Raw genomic sequence first — 15,427 nt, 5'->3', positions numbered from 1 at the left:
GGTAGTTTGTTTTCTTGGTATGGGAGTGTGGTGTAACAATCTGACCTATTTTAAGGACATGCAATGTGAAGGTTCCTGCTATGAGACAAAATAAATGTATCAACTGTGATTTTGCTTTGAGATTTTGCTATACCATGTCTAGCTTTAAATAAACCATTGTAGACAGTGTTCAAATTAACAGAACGGCTTAGAGGCATTTGGATTGATTTTTGCCTCAATATGATGAATTACCTGGATTTCTTAGGTATTTAACTTGCTGCATTAGCCAGAAATGTTAATTTATTTTATATTTAACAGTTTTACAGAAAATGTACTATATAACAATATATACAGATGTTGCAATTTAAAATGACGTACTCCTTTATACAGGATTTTCACACTATTGCCCACCCTTAGCTCAACTAAGTTTGTTATTATATAATAAACTATATCTCCTAATGAACAAATGTGTGAACAGCACGTGATAATCCTTTGTAATACTGTCTTTGTCATTCTATATTGCTCTTTAACATAAAATGTCACTAAATCAGGGACCAAATTCAAAAATGTTAAATGAACAACTAACAGCCATGTAGCTGCTTTTATTTAGATAAATTTATTCTGATAAATAAAAATACTGGAAACTTAGGTTTCAGGGTCCTGGTATTGTACATAATTGCTCACTGGGACTCGTGAACAGAACAGAGCCCTAAACCACCTTTTCTTTTCCTACTATGAGAAGTCAACATGTCTGCTGTGAAAAAGGCCAGTTACTTAGTGAGCTGGGAATTCATTAGATTAATAGAGCAGGTGTGTAGCTGGGAGTTCCTGACACTTAATTCATAACACTTGGATTTTGTGGCCCTTCCCCAGTTAGGACCCCTTGAATAACCTGCACCACCGTTCATAGAACAAATGATGCAGCTGATTCTGAGTATTCAATAAAATTTGTATTAGAGCTGTATAATGAGTACATTTTACAGTGATGAGAACTAAACGCCGGGATATACACAGTATCAGCAACATTATTTAAAATTCTTAAATATATAACCCTGAGGGGTTTGGGGCCTCCGAGCTTGTACACTTTACCAGGTTGGTATTCCACCCTTGTCCTCTGACATGCTTATTACAGGTCTTCCCCCTGTATTATTTCTAACCTACCTGCATGTCTTCACTAGTTGTTTCTCACAAACCTTTTACCTATCACATACAACAGGAAAGTGAAAACTACAGTAGCAATAGATAGGGGCCTCATTGTCGGCCAAACTGAAGCAATGCATAACAAAGGTAAGTAATGAAAGCAAGTACCAGCTTGTAACTTGTGAAATTCAGAAGGCTGTAATTATGTTAACTTAGCTGTCTTTTGGCTAAAGCTAACGTTACAGAATCAATTATCCTATATTTAATGTTATGTTAACCTTATCAGTATCTTAGTTCAGCATAGATGTGTAAATTGTTAGCCTACAATGAAAGGAGTGTGTGAGGGTGTAAAGGAAATGCAAAGCTAAGATAATGAGTTTAAAAGTGAACGTAGCCGATAGCCACACCAGATTCGTTGTCATCTGACGTTAACGCTAGCTAACATTTCATCTTAACGTTCACTAATTAAAGGATAACTTATAATAACTTAACTTATAATATAAAACCTTCTAATCCTATATTTATATGTTCAATTAAGACACACTTTATTAAGGATTTGAAAGATTCAACATATGGACTTATTAGTGGTTAATAAATAATTTACAAATGCTTTAGATTTAAGTTGTAACGTTAATCCATAAGAAATAGTTAGCTGCTTTCACACAAGACAAAAGTTCACAACAGCGTGAGTACCGAAGACACGCCCTACAAAGGCATAGCGTAATTTTTCGTTATGAAAAGCATCAAGTGGTAAAAGACTTGGCTGAAGATTAGTGTTGTACGCCTCTCCTCTCAGAAAGGGGCAGTGGCTGATGAATAATAAATACCCTGGATCCGCCCATTTAATGTTTATTGATCAGCTCTCCAGCAGGCCTATCTGACAACAGTCAGATTCAGTCTGGATATGGCGTCGCTGCATCGACACAGGATGAATGTTCACCTCTTCGTGGGAATTTGCCAGTCGCGTACCGGGACGGCACTTCTTTTTTTTTGTAGCTGTTAAAAGGGGATCATAAATGGCGATGGAAGACGAGGATAACAATACAGCGGTCGTGGCGACTAACACCCAGACGGGCATCAAGAAGGGAGGTGATGTCGGAGATAACGGGGCTTGCATAGACAGGCAGCCGGACACGGTGATCCACCAAGCGGGGCTGAATGAGACTGCAGTTCGCGGCAGCCGCAGTGGTCCGGGAGCTCATGCTGCAACGGGGATCCGAGTGCTAAAGGCAAGTCACATGGACATGGTTTATTTTCTTGTGATGCAGAAGGTTATTCAAACAGGATACAAAATAATCTCATGTAACATAATCGTTACATGTCTTGTTTTTTTTCTTACATTACAGTAGGCGATTCAACCAGGGCAAAGTGCATGAGAATGAACGCATCATTGTAATATTATGTAATGGCTGGATATCCAGTGATTGGTATTCTCCGATTGATGATTGAGCTGAGGATGATTGCCATTAAGTGAGGAATGTACCAGAGCCAATTAACAGCCAAAAGCCACACACACACACACACACACACACACAAATAGGAAGACCCACTGCTGAACAGTTCACACACATGATGTGTAATGACATGTAAGTCCCTGAGGTCTCTGCTTGCAAAGCAGTGACAAACACACACACAGAAAATCTCGACAGTGCTATTGAATTAATGTGTATGTATTCAGTTATTGTATTTGAAGGTGCCACCAAAATAATAAAATAGGTCACCCTGTTATTAAGTGCATAATACCATAAGTAAGATGTTGATTTTTCTTCAGATGTAATTAACACAAGCCTGCAATGTTTCTGCAGATATTGACTGTGAAACCATTCACCTATAATTCACTCACTGTGAGGGGGTAATGCTTCCTAATAATTCCCATGCCTGTTAACATCAACATAAAGTAGATAATCATAGACCGTAGGGTTTTGGTGTTACTTAAATCAGGGGTCACATCCAAAAGCCTAACTGCCAGCCAAAATATGGCAATGTTTGTTGATTTGCTGAAGCACAAGATACGGTTTGTGTTACAGTAACATACTGTATCATCACAAAGTCTACAAGGGACCTCCATAGCTAACTGAAAGACTGACCCAAGTCAGCCATCTGTCATTGGCAAATCTGCCCTTAGAGATAGAAAAATACACAAGATATTTGTCTACTCCTCTCTGACTCAGTACAGGTTGACTAAACATGTATGTTCTTATTCAGTGTGGCCCTGCTTCACATTCACACAGTGACACATATCCACACCTGGAAGCTGCCCTAGAGCAGCCCAGTACATCTGTAATCGACTGAGTTGACCACTTAGTGATTCTACAGCAGTGAGCAGTGGTTCAGTGCTTCACTCACCTTGACAGTAGCTGATAAGGAAAGAGTATGGTAGTTTACTTTCACTCTTTCACCACAGATTTTTCAACAGGTGTGGAGTTGAAACTAACCTCTCTCTGGTTACATTCCAGCCTCCCTAACCTCTGAAATAATGCTGCTCCAGTTATGGTCTATTTAAGGAGTAAAAAAACTTAAAGTTTTTTCTTGACCTTGGAAATGAAATTAAGTCGAGGTCCATTTACTATCATGACTGAGCAAACTATATTTGTTGATGAAGGCCCTGAGATGGAGGAGGCAATTTTCTAATAAGATAAATTGTGAGGTTGAATTAAGATGTAAGAACTAATTGAACTAAGTTGTTTTTGAAATATTCAGTAACCCATGAAACCTAAACCTAAAATATGCTAAAATAAAAGGCCAAAACATTAGAAAGGTATTTTGAAATTATATTATTACAATGATATAGTTTATATATCAATCTGTAACTAACGTGACAGTGGCAAACATTAATTTCTTTGGTTGGACATGAAATACTGTAGCTGATGGTGAAAGGATTTCCCAGTTAATTGATTAGATTAAAGAACATTAATTAAAATCTATTTTGATACACAATTAATTATTCAGTCATTTATCAAATAATAATAATACCACACATTTTATTGGTTTAGTGGTTATTTTTTATTTGTTACACATAAATTGTGTTTTTGATAGGTGGTCAAAACAAAATAATTATTTCATCATAATTTAAAATCATCCCTACGGGCTCTGGGAGTTTGTGACCATGATCTAAACAATAACAAAAATAATCATTGTTTCAACGCTAACAAGTGTCCATGCAGTCGGTTGATGTGTCAGGACTTTTGTTGTTGTTATAGTTTGGTATAATAAGTTGCTAAATATTGTGAGAAAATTATTTGCATGAGAACAATGTTAGGGTGTTTTGGGATGGTGGTGAAAAATTTAGTTTCAAGCTCTAAATTTGCGACATCTTTTCTAAATGTTTACACGTGTCTCCTAAATGACAGCAAATCTAAACTAAAACCATTACTGGCTAGCGTTAAATATACATTGCAGTCACATTCTAAAATCTACAGCATAACCTGTACATGTATTTTTCTATTTCATTAATTCATTAAATTTCTTTTAAACAACATGTTACTGGCTAAGATAAGTTTTTAGATTAGTTTGTACTCTGCATAGAAAAATGTAATTATACATGACTTTTCTTTTGATATCGGCATTATATATCAGGCACTGAAAAACCCATATAATACCTTTTAAGTCACCAAACTGGATGCTCTCCAGACTTTCATATCCTGTCTATGAATATACTGGAGAGATGTGGAGTCAAGCTGCATCCTTGACAAACTCCAACAGTAGTGTAGTCTGTGTGTGTTTCTGTGTGTGTCTTTGTTTATATGTACTGCAGAGCCTACAAGCTGAGTCAGAGTAGTGGATAGATGTCTTTACCTGTTGGACCTTTTTCATGAGCAGCTGATGTCACTGACATTAGTCCTTATTGTCTAATTTAGACAACAACACAACATTCTGGTGTATATGGTCTTAAATGGCTAGTTTTAAGTCTTCAATACAGCATGATATTTATTTTGTAAATTATGGTCTCATTTAGAGCAAAACAGACAATAAAGCTGGGTGTGCTTAAGGGCGTGGCTTTCTTGTGATTGACAAGTTGCTACCAATGCATATCCCTCCCCAGTTCCATCCTCTTGTCCAAATATGGTCACTTCTAATTCCAAAAAAACAAGATGGCGAAGCCCAGTATGCCCAACTCGAGGCTTCAAAACTAGTCCACAAACCAATGTGTTACGTCACGATGGCTACATCCACTTTTTTTATACAGTCTATGTTGTTGCTACCCAAGTGGTTACTTAGGGGGATAGGTGCTCCTTCATTACTATAAATACCACTGCACTAATTTCCAGAAGTGTCACGTTCACTTAATTTCACAGGATAGTTCTCTTTCCAGTTGTATACAGATAGAAAGGTGTGCAGCAACTGCACTGTTAAAGCATAGTCTCTCATGCGGCATTCAGACCAAATGCGAATTTAATCCACGCAACGCTGTCCTCGCGGGGGTTTTATCGCTGGACAACTGCTGAGTGTTCACACACAATGCGATAACGCGAATAAACACAACTCGTCATTACTACAACTGTATAAACCCAAAGTAAACATAATAACTACAATATGATGCAGATTTGTTAAACGTATGAATGCATGCTTTGTCAGGTTTGTTAGCAAGACAGCAGGACAACAACTTCTAAAATGTTTGTTTTCTGAATGGAGTTTCGATCGATCAGGGTTATGCTATGCTAACTTGGTCACAGTAAAGTACAACGATAGCTGGAATAAAGTTACATACACATGTTTTTTGAACTCACCAGGTAGTTCAACTTCCTCACTTTCTTTTCTCCCAGCAATGTCCAGTTTTGTCTGGTTTTAATATAAATATGAAGTAGTGCCAAAATACGCTAACGACACTGGAACCGGATGTTCATGGAATCTAGCTGCTGAGAAGCTCAAGTGAAGATAAATCAACATTGTAATCCCAAAAAGTAAAAAGCTTACGGCGTAGTTGTCAGAGCATTATCCAGTTTGACTACGGGTGTTTTTGTCCAAAGCTGGAGCGCTGCTCTATGCTCCTCTCTCCCAAGTTTAGCCGCTCTTCGCCGGCCAGCCGATTTTCAATCGCCCGCTCTGCCTGGCCCTCTCCACACAACGCTCTGAAGCTATCGGTGTCTGTCTGCTGTAAGTGACTGTTCCCCAAAGTTGTGGATCGGCCCTGTGGACACTTACACGGTGTCAGCATATTTCATCTTTGTCCCATTGCAATTTTAGTTTGGTAACATTTTATGTCCCAGTACCGAAGCCACGCAGAGTTCGTAGATTATTATACACAGATGTTGTGTTGAAGGAAGCCTACAGCACTTCTTGCAGGGTATCTTTGGAACCCCCTCAAGCTCTTTAGCCAGGCCATTGCTGTTAGACATGTTGATATGTATCTGATGTCAACCTATGTGTTAAAATGACTCTTTCTGTGTCAGCAGCGCAACATGAAGCGGAATGGGAGTCGTGGCTGTATGACAAGAAAAACCAGATTTGGATCCAGAGAGCGGGACTGGCTAAAGGGGGACACCCAGCGGGGCTGTGTGTGTCTCTATGTGGGGACAGTGGACCCCCAGCCACCTGTCTCTGGCCCACAGGCCTCCTCCACCCCTCAGACAGACCTTCAGTTGGTGCTCTGCTCCACCAGTACCACAGTGGAGGAGCTGTGTGCTCAGAGGGACGGACAGGGACTCTATGTCCAGCTTCATGGAGACCTAGTCAGGTAAATATACACACACACACTAGTTAAGTCAACAAAGTGAAGTTATACTTCATTATTTCCTGTTGGACAATATTGGCGCGTTCTATTTATCTCGGAAGTTGTAAGTCGGAGCTGGTAATGACGTCACGCCCGAGTTGACCATGTTCCAGTTAACAATATGGAAATCCTTGCTCAGCTAGCCATTGTTAGCTAACTAGCCAGGTTAGCTATTGTTACCAACGCTGGTTGATAAAAACGCGTTACGTGGTATTTACGTATACTAAACACAGTAGCAACATTTCCACAGACAGCAGTTGGCCAGTACTTTGTGTACAGCAATTTCTATGAGACACAAATTCACAGAAGTGCTAATAAACAGTATAAACTACAGCTTTCAGTAACTGTTGATACACAGAGCAGCCATCTTGGATCACAAAGTTGGGGGCAGTGCATATCTCCTGACTTTCCGAGGGGGCGATCCTGTTGAAATTTCAGACTCCAAACTTTGACTTTCCAGGTACAACTGGAACGCACCATAAGTCCTCTGCATTTGAGCCATACTAAACATGTGGCATAAATATCCTAAAAGGTTAGGATGGTTGCCCAGAGGATAGTGCTTTCCTTGGTCAAGAGCCATGGCAGGAGTATTCCAAATACACTGTACCCTTTCAGAACAACATAATGATGTGGGTGGGTGGGTTAACCTGTGGGTTAACCTGTATCAGTTACTCAGAATTTAACATTGAAATCTTAAACATCCAAAAACAGGGCATTGGCGACTTAAAACTATGTTTTCTGTTAATGCAAAGAAAAAATTCAGACAGCACATACAGTAAAGACAAGTCAAGCTAGCATTAAATTTAAAAAGTGCATATATTCATGAAAAATAGATAAGCTAACCCTAACCTTATAAGGTTTTCTAGTTTTCTTTCCTTCTTGTAATTCTTTTCAACTCTTCTTAGATAAATGTTTTAAATGTAATATGTATCATTACTGTAATTGATAATGCACTTTAGTATGTGCACTGTTTAAACAATGATCTGAAACAAATAAAGCTGTTGACAGCACTGAGACAAGCACAGAAGAAAGATTTGTAACTAAGGACGGAAGCTTTTTTTAGTGATTTTCTTTTTATAGCTTGTAGTAATGTGCTGCTTACAGAAAGGTCTGGGTTCTTTCCTGCTGAAGGAACATTGTATTCCCTCTTAAGATAAATTAACTGAGGCAATGCAGTTGATGGAGGAAATCTATCCTTTCATTCATCCATTTTGAGCTATTTATTCTGGTTAGGATCACAGTGCCAACAGGGTGAGCAGGCAGTCTAGTATTCTTTTTCCCAGCAACAGGCTCTTCTTTGGGGATCCCAAAGTGCTCCCAGGATAGATGGGATATATAATCCCTCTGATATTTTCTGGGCATGCCCGGGGTTTTCTCCCAGTTTGTCATGCCCACAGCAGTTCCAAAGGGAGGCTCCCAGACATCTCAACTGGCTCCTCTCAGAGGAGTAAGCATCTGAAATGTAAAGTGAAGCCAGTCACCCTGCAGAGAAATCTCATCTCATCCGCTTATATCTACAGTACAATCTGCACAGTGAGGGAGCAGACCAATTCAGGAACAGGATGCAGGATCAGGACACAGTGCCAGCTACTGCTGTCAGGCCTGGGAGTAAATTTCACATGTGAATGCTTGAAGGTCAGCCACAAACCTAAAAAAGTGATGCAGGGGCAATGTCTTTTGAACTCACCACTGACGAGGCCCGCTGGACCAGGGGTAGGGTTGGAACATATTAGGAATTGTGAAACTTGGCAAAAAAAAACAGCTGATGGGAGGTGTTTTTGATAATATTATATTGCATTTGCTTTGTGTTAAAATCTTCAACCTGCGATAACTGCAAAGATTTTGGCTGAATGTGTTTTGGACTGCTATGTGGCTTAAATTTGTTTTCATAAACATTATGCACAGTATTAAGCACAGAGTTGGCATTAGCAGCCATTTAGAAAATGATGTCTACCCACAATTATTGTGATTTGGATTGTAAATTATAAGCGTCGCTCCATTATGGTCTGATTATTGATTTTCACAGGAGGTATGCCAATACAGTACAAGGATAGCAACTAATTAATGCATTTACACAGTTGGTAATGTTCCCTTTCTTCTGCTTCTTTAGCTGACAACAGCCTCCTTCTCTTAACACTTGCACTCTATAGTAAAAAACCTTGCTAAATGATCAATGATTGCTGAGACACCACATCTCCTGCCTGCTAATAACAGGTAAAGTACACCCTGATGAAATGAAAACACATCTCCAATCTTCTTTGTACTTGCGATCTGAGTCAGTTTTTGCACACCAACACCCATTCTCAGTTGTTTTGGCTGATTAGACCCCCACTCAGGTTAAAGTTGAGTGAAACCATGCTGGAAATTACCAGCAAATAGTTGTAGAAAATGTCAATCAAGCACTGTGTGTACTCACTCACAGTCAATTCCAGAGGTCTAGTTAGCCAGATTAAGTGAAAACACCTATGTGGTTGCACCATTGTTTTGTAGGGGTTTCTATGAACCCCACCTATCTCAGTTATATGGACTACTGGGTATATCTACTATTGTAAATCTAGAGACACATTTCCATGGTTTGCTGCACAATTTACCTTCCACCCTGAGGACAGATGAACCCACTGGGTGGCATTTGTCAGAGATTTAACAGCTTCTTGCTGTATTGCCCAAGGTTGAAGGATTTGTGAATAAATGAGGCATATCTGTGCTGTGTAAGAGTCAGTGTGAATGGTCATCAGGGACTGTCAGTCATCCTCCACTTGGTGCCTGCTGGAAGCTGCCTAAATCCTCCATTGAGGGGTTGAGACCACAGCGGTCGGAAATCAGATAACATGATCCTTCAAATCATATAGGCTGACAGGGGAAAGGTGGCCTTTGGCGTGGGCATGGGTGCTGATATTTGTTTGCCTACTATGTTAGCGAGTGATGTTTCGAAAATCAAGCACTATTCTGTCTCATTTACTATAAACGTTACTCTTGTAATTTTGTTTTTTTTGGTCAGTCATCATGTATCCAGAGACTGACATATTTGTAAAAAGCCAATGTATCAACCTCAAGATCAAAATACAAATCAAAAAATTATTCAGCTTGTCGTCTTAATGGTATGACACCTATGTAGAACTGCAAACAGAGAATGCATTTAAAGTCCTAAACAAGTCTCACTTATTTCAGGAGATAAGTTATAATGAGTAAACCAGGACATTTCCAGCTGATCAGGTTCAAAGTGTTTGTTGTTGGGCTTGTGAGACCTTCATGCAGCCAGACAGTAAACATTTATGTGAAAGGCTGCTTGTATCAGGCAAGGGGTACCGGATTTCAGGGTTGACATTCATCCTGTTGGACATCAGCAGGAAGAGTCCTTAGAGTGATTACTAGTGGGCCGAGATGATTTCCAATCTTGATTATATCATGGATGAATAAGTTAAATCCACAATCAGAGAATTGGTATGGAGTAACTTGAATATGTTTCTGGTTCATTTTTCTAATGAGAAATACAGCTTTTCCATCAAGGAAAAAAACTTGTAATGGCTGTGTTCCAATTATGTGAGAGATCCTGAAGGGTCGTGCAGATGCATTGTGATTATTACTAATTTATCTACTTTTGTGCAGACCCAAACCGCTGAAGGTATATATGTTGGTGCATTATTATCTTGAGACAGCAGGATGCAATTGTGACATTGACCAAAAAAAGCTTATAAAAATTTACATTCTGATAAATAGCGGGTGGTTAACTGATAAGCCCTCTCTCTCTTTCTTTGCTGCAAGTCTGCATCATACTTTATTACTTATTTATATTTTATTATATGTTTTTTATAATGTGCCATTCATCCATCATTTAAATAGCAATGCACCAGGTGCAGGCACACCTGGCTTTTAAAGGGAATGGGAGATGACACTGATTGGTTTAATTAGTATTGCACCCAAAACACACCTATGATTAATTAAGAGATGGAATACAATCCCTTTGCGCCTTACTCCTTACTTTGTGCTAGGGCTTAACGATTTTGTAAAATAATCTAATTGCGTTTTTCTTTACCAATATTGCGATTGCGATTTAATATGCGATTAATGTAAAGCTCTTTACCTTCTGTATTCTTAAAAATGGACAAGCAGTAAACCAGTGTATAGTATGACCAACACAATATTAGATAAATAGAACATACACTGTTCTTTCTTGTGGGTCAGGCCTGTGTTATGATGAATTAGGTAGAATTATTATTATGAGCAATGGCGGACAAGATATATCAAATTATAATAATATGAGAAAGATAATTTGAGTCAAGTCATGGCATTAAATAATATGATATAATATCATTATGTCGGCCTACCTACAGACCACAAGAAAAACTAAGTTCACCACAGTGTTATACAATAAGCGCTCAATATAAAACCCACAGTTCAACCACCAGTTAATGAGTCCTTATCTCAGTTCTAATCTCCCAGTCCATCTTTCTGTAAGCAAACAAAAAATACTCAGTTTGAGGTTCAATTCAAAAGTTGGCCAATGAAAATAAAACCAAGTGTCGCCTCTCGTGTTTAATAGACAAGCTTAGTAATTCTCCAACAACACCGGAGTTCCCCCACAGCCTCCGATGATAAACAACTAATTGGTTTCCTTTTTAGAAAAATCTTCTAGTGATGCTTGTTTTTTTGAAACATGTATTTATTCGTTTTAAAGGAATATAAAGAATCAGCTTGTACAAAACATACATAAATGTTAATTAACAGCACATATAGACCTAACATGCTAGCAATGCAGCAATGCTACAATAAAAAAATACCCCCCTCCCACCTACCCACACATAACAGGATAAGCGGTTGACGATGGATAGATGGATAGATACACACACAATAATAATTACCATGACATAATATAATGGTAACCACTGACACAGAGTTGTAGCTAATAGTAATTATAAAATAATAAAATAAAAATAAAGCAAAAAACAGCACTTTAAACCTCCTCCTCCTAACATATCCAAAATAAGTCAGTAATATCTCTTCAACCATTAGCCCTAGATGCATAATTCTGGTCTCCTTTGAAAGGTCAGAAGCTAAGGAATATAAATCCATTGTAGAATAACATATTTATTTTACCATTACAGACTACATGGATATGAAATACAGAAAAAATATAATATATTTATATATATATCCTCGCCTGGTAAAAAAGCTTTATTTTGATGCAATAAACCATCAAAACCATCCTAAGGTAGACTGTAATGCACCAGAATATCTTTTAATACACCTAGAATACAACTGTAACTGTAAATTTGATGAAAAGAAACTGATATACAAAAGTTATTACACAATCTTTCAAAAATATACCAGGCGAATGTCCATGTTTTGGCCATATTTACTGTTTATATGTTCACTTTTATTGGTAGTTATCTTCAAAACATTATTTCTGTCCATACAACCACGTTCCAAATAACATAAAGCTTCCAAAACATTGAAATATTGCTAAAAACAGTCAATATAAATGACCAGAAGCACTCCCATGCTTTACAGGCCCACAGCTTGAGAACAGATCATCCTACAGGGCTGTGGGTGGGCTCATTTTGTTCGTCTCGACGAGACGATTTCAGGCATGCGTGTAGCTCCTACGGTTCGCCAGCAGAGACCGATAAAGATCGCCTCCGCCAAACTACACTCTTCTTCGGCTCTCATACCTCGTGACTCAAACGAAACTAAAGACCGCAGCCGACCTCACCAAGATGGCGGCCCGCCAGGCGATCTCTGTGGACACAAAGCGCCGCAGTTTTTGGACAGAAAACAGCTAGAACATTGAAAATCGATTACGTACCCGATACCGAGTCAGTCCGTTCCCATTGCGTTAAACAGTTACACTCAGTTCCGTCCATTCAAAATTTTGCACATCTTCTTTTTCCAAAAATGTATAAAAAGAGTTCCATATTTCCCAGAATTTGTCAAGTTAGTTTTTTGTAGAGTAGCTTATTTTTTCCATTGCCAGGTAGACACACATTCATTTTAACCATTGTGAGAGTCCTCATGGAGTGGGACTTCTCCACAACCGAGCGATGCACCGTTTAGCTTCCAAAACGCAGGCAGTACGTAAAGGATTCATTCTCTGAAATCACAAAATTGTCAGGATAAATGTTCAGAATACATAGTTTGGGATTAAGAAGTACACTTTTACCAATAATGTGAATAATGAGATGTAGCACCTTCCTCCAAAAATCAGTAATGTGAGGACAATCCCATATGCAGTGGAACGATGAACATGTCTGACTGTTACATTTGATGTACAGAGATTTGGGGGTAAAAATGACCTTGCTTGGCCTGCGTAATGTACTGTCTACTCCTAGTAATGCTTGTTGCTTGGCCAGATGCCCTATTGAACATAGTTGGTAGTGGTCATGGGTGGGAAGCCGGTGAGGGATCTTTTGTTTCACTGCACTGGTGAGTTTAGTTGGCTAGATTCTCTTTTTACATTTATTTTACAAGTTGTTGTATTAGTATAGTAACTGCACAGAATTTGGGTGTGTAGTTACTGTTGTTATGTGATATTAAATTTGGTAGTGTATTGCCTTTTGCTACTGAGTAGCTTCCTGGCCATGATACATCCCCATAATCTGTTATCTGTTGCTCTGGTTTTGAGAACAGGAGTGACAAAGACGTCGGATGTGTAGGAACAGTATGAGTTAAAGTGCAACAATGTAACTGAGTGCGTTTTATTAAAAAGGTTCTGAATAAAAGTTGTAAATCCGATGTTATCTATTCACAGTTGTCTCTTTAAAGTGATGCTTTAGATGAGTTTGCATTTTAGTCAAATAATCCATGATGCAGTTTTATGGCTGGTAAAAAAAACAAACTTTTGGATGGTAATTATTCTCAGTTTACCTGCCATTGGCAGATGAGCCAAAATTAAATTTTACTTTACAGTGCACAGATTTTACTGTTTTCTAAAATAATATGCACACACTTACACATAGAACATTTGTGTCAGTGATTTCTCTTTCTAAAAGAGTTTTTCTCTTAGGAGTTATCCTGGACTCTTCTGCTATCCCATTCAAAAACTGTGGTTTTTAACAGGCATAAAGAAGCTTTCCACTTTTAGTTTGATGTCATTGCTTCAGTGTATGTGCCTCCCTTATACAGAAAATCTATGGTTTCAATTTAGTGGTGGGCATTGTTACACCACTTCTCCTTTTCTTTTGTCCCGTAGGAGGCTGGACCCCTCTGAGCGTCCACTCCAGATGGTGTATGACTACCTGGCAGCTATGGGCTACGCAGACCCTGGACGAGTGCAGCAAGAAGCAGCCAACTCGGACCTCAGCTGTTTGATCCGTTTCTACAGCGGTGAGTACAAACCCACAGTGGCCATCATCCCCAATCTTCATAATCTGCTGCTGCTCAGTGGGATCTGATAGGAGCCTGGTCTCTTCCTCTGAAAACGGACCTGAAGGCTGAACAGTCTGCAGCAGGTGAAATGTTCCAAAACGATTTTATCACATCTTCTCTTGATCTTGTGTCTGTGCGTGAAAGTGTGCATGCATTAAGCAAAGATTTTCCTGAGAACGGTGTATCTAGTATTCAAAATAGCCTGGGATACCACAAACACACCCATCATGGCTTCATGCTAGGTGACTGACCATCCTTCATCCTGTGGTGTCTCTCCATCCCCATGTGGGGTACATTTTACCTGCTGCTGTCAACCTCCTTCAGTGACCCCAGGACTGGAGTGACCAAGTGGCCCTAATATATTAATGCAGTAGCAGAATGAATGTGACTCTTTGGAGAAGCCATTGACAAATTTGCATGAATCACATAAACCCACAGACATCTATGGCTCATTGGTCTAATGATATTCATACAGTAGCAGCAATTAAGGGATTTGCCGTTGAGGGTAATATAGGGAAGAATGTTCTGTAATGTGTTTCCACTTAATAAACCAACTGATGTTCCCGCTGAATCAGTGGAACTCCTTTGTTTGGGGTTAGAACTGCTCACATGCTGCTGTGCCACAGAAAGAGAGAGGAAGATTGAGCAAACCACATCGACTGAAGGGCTCACATGTAATTCCTCCCACATAAAGTGCACAACCCTCCCTACATTGAAATGCAGTGCTGCCACACTGAATAAAAATACAAGCTAAACACAAATTCTTTGGTTGACTAGGCACTCATGAGGAGACTTTAAAAATCCAAACTCACTGTTAAGACTTAGCAGCAAATTTAATTACTTTATTAACCATGTGAGACAACAAGATCGCATTCAGATTTGTCCAGTTTTAAAAACGAAGAACATGCAAGCTCCACGCAGAAAGCTTGGTCAAACCCAGTACCTTATTGCTGTGAGGCGACAATGGCAGCTACTGCTCCACCGTGCAACATAACATGTTTAATTGTGGGTTCGAAGACATTTGAGATGCTCCTTTGGGAAGTATAAATTTTAATCCTAGACAGGCTTAACAACATTTTTTGCACATTTGCATATTGCTTTCTCCCAATTTGTGAGTCATGTTACATTTGTAACTTCCTTTTTACACATTTGTGGAATTTTGTCCAATGTAAAAAAAAATATACACAAATATCTCACTACCCAAAACATGTATTTTTACATTTTTGTTGTGTAAAA

The 15,427-nt window shown here is 38.9% G+C and overlaps 1 protein-coding gene across 3 annotated transcripts in view; it reads left to right on the top strand.

Moving 5' to 3' along the window:
- The first annotated feature begins 1,868 nt into the window (after window positions 1–1,868).
- The window catches only part of phlpp2 (PH domain and leucine rich repeat protein phosphatase 2), a 51,572-nt gene continuing 38,013 nt past the window's right edge, over window positions 1,869–15,427 (top strand). Inside the window, exons 1-3 of one of the 3 annotated variants that reach the window (XM_046033304.1) lie at window positions 1,869–2,348; window positions 6,513–6,793; window positions 14,016–14,149. In XM_046033304.1, the coding sequence (XP_045889260.1) occupies window positions 2,136–2,348; window positions 6,513–6,793; window positions 14,016–14,149 (628 nt within the window). In that variant the 5' untranslated portion in view covers window positions 1,869–2,135. Of the gene's footprint in view, window positions 2,349–6,509; window positions 6,794–12,698; window positions 12,898–14,015; window positions 14,150–15,427 lie in introns of those variants that run through there. The other 2 variants (XM_046033303.1, XM_046033305.1) reach the window with 2 other exon arrangements.

The sequence above is a fragment of the Micropterus dolomieu genome, linkage group LG20 (genome assembly GCF_021292245.1).
Source record: "Micropterus dolomieu isolate WLL.071019.BEF.003 ecotype Adirondacks linkage group LG20, ASM2129224v1, whole genome shotgun sequence".
Classification (NCBI taxonomy): Eukaryota; Metazoa; Chordata; class Actinopteri; order Centrarchiformes; family Centrarchidae; genus Micropterus; species Micropterus dolomieu.
The sequence above is the reverse complement of the archived record's forward strand: the minus strand, read 5'-3'. Positions and strand labels throughout refer to the sequence as shown.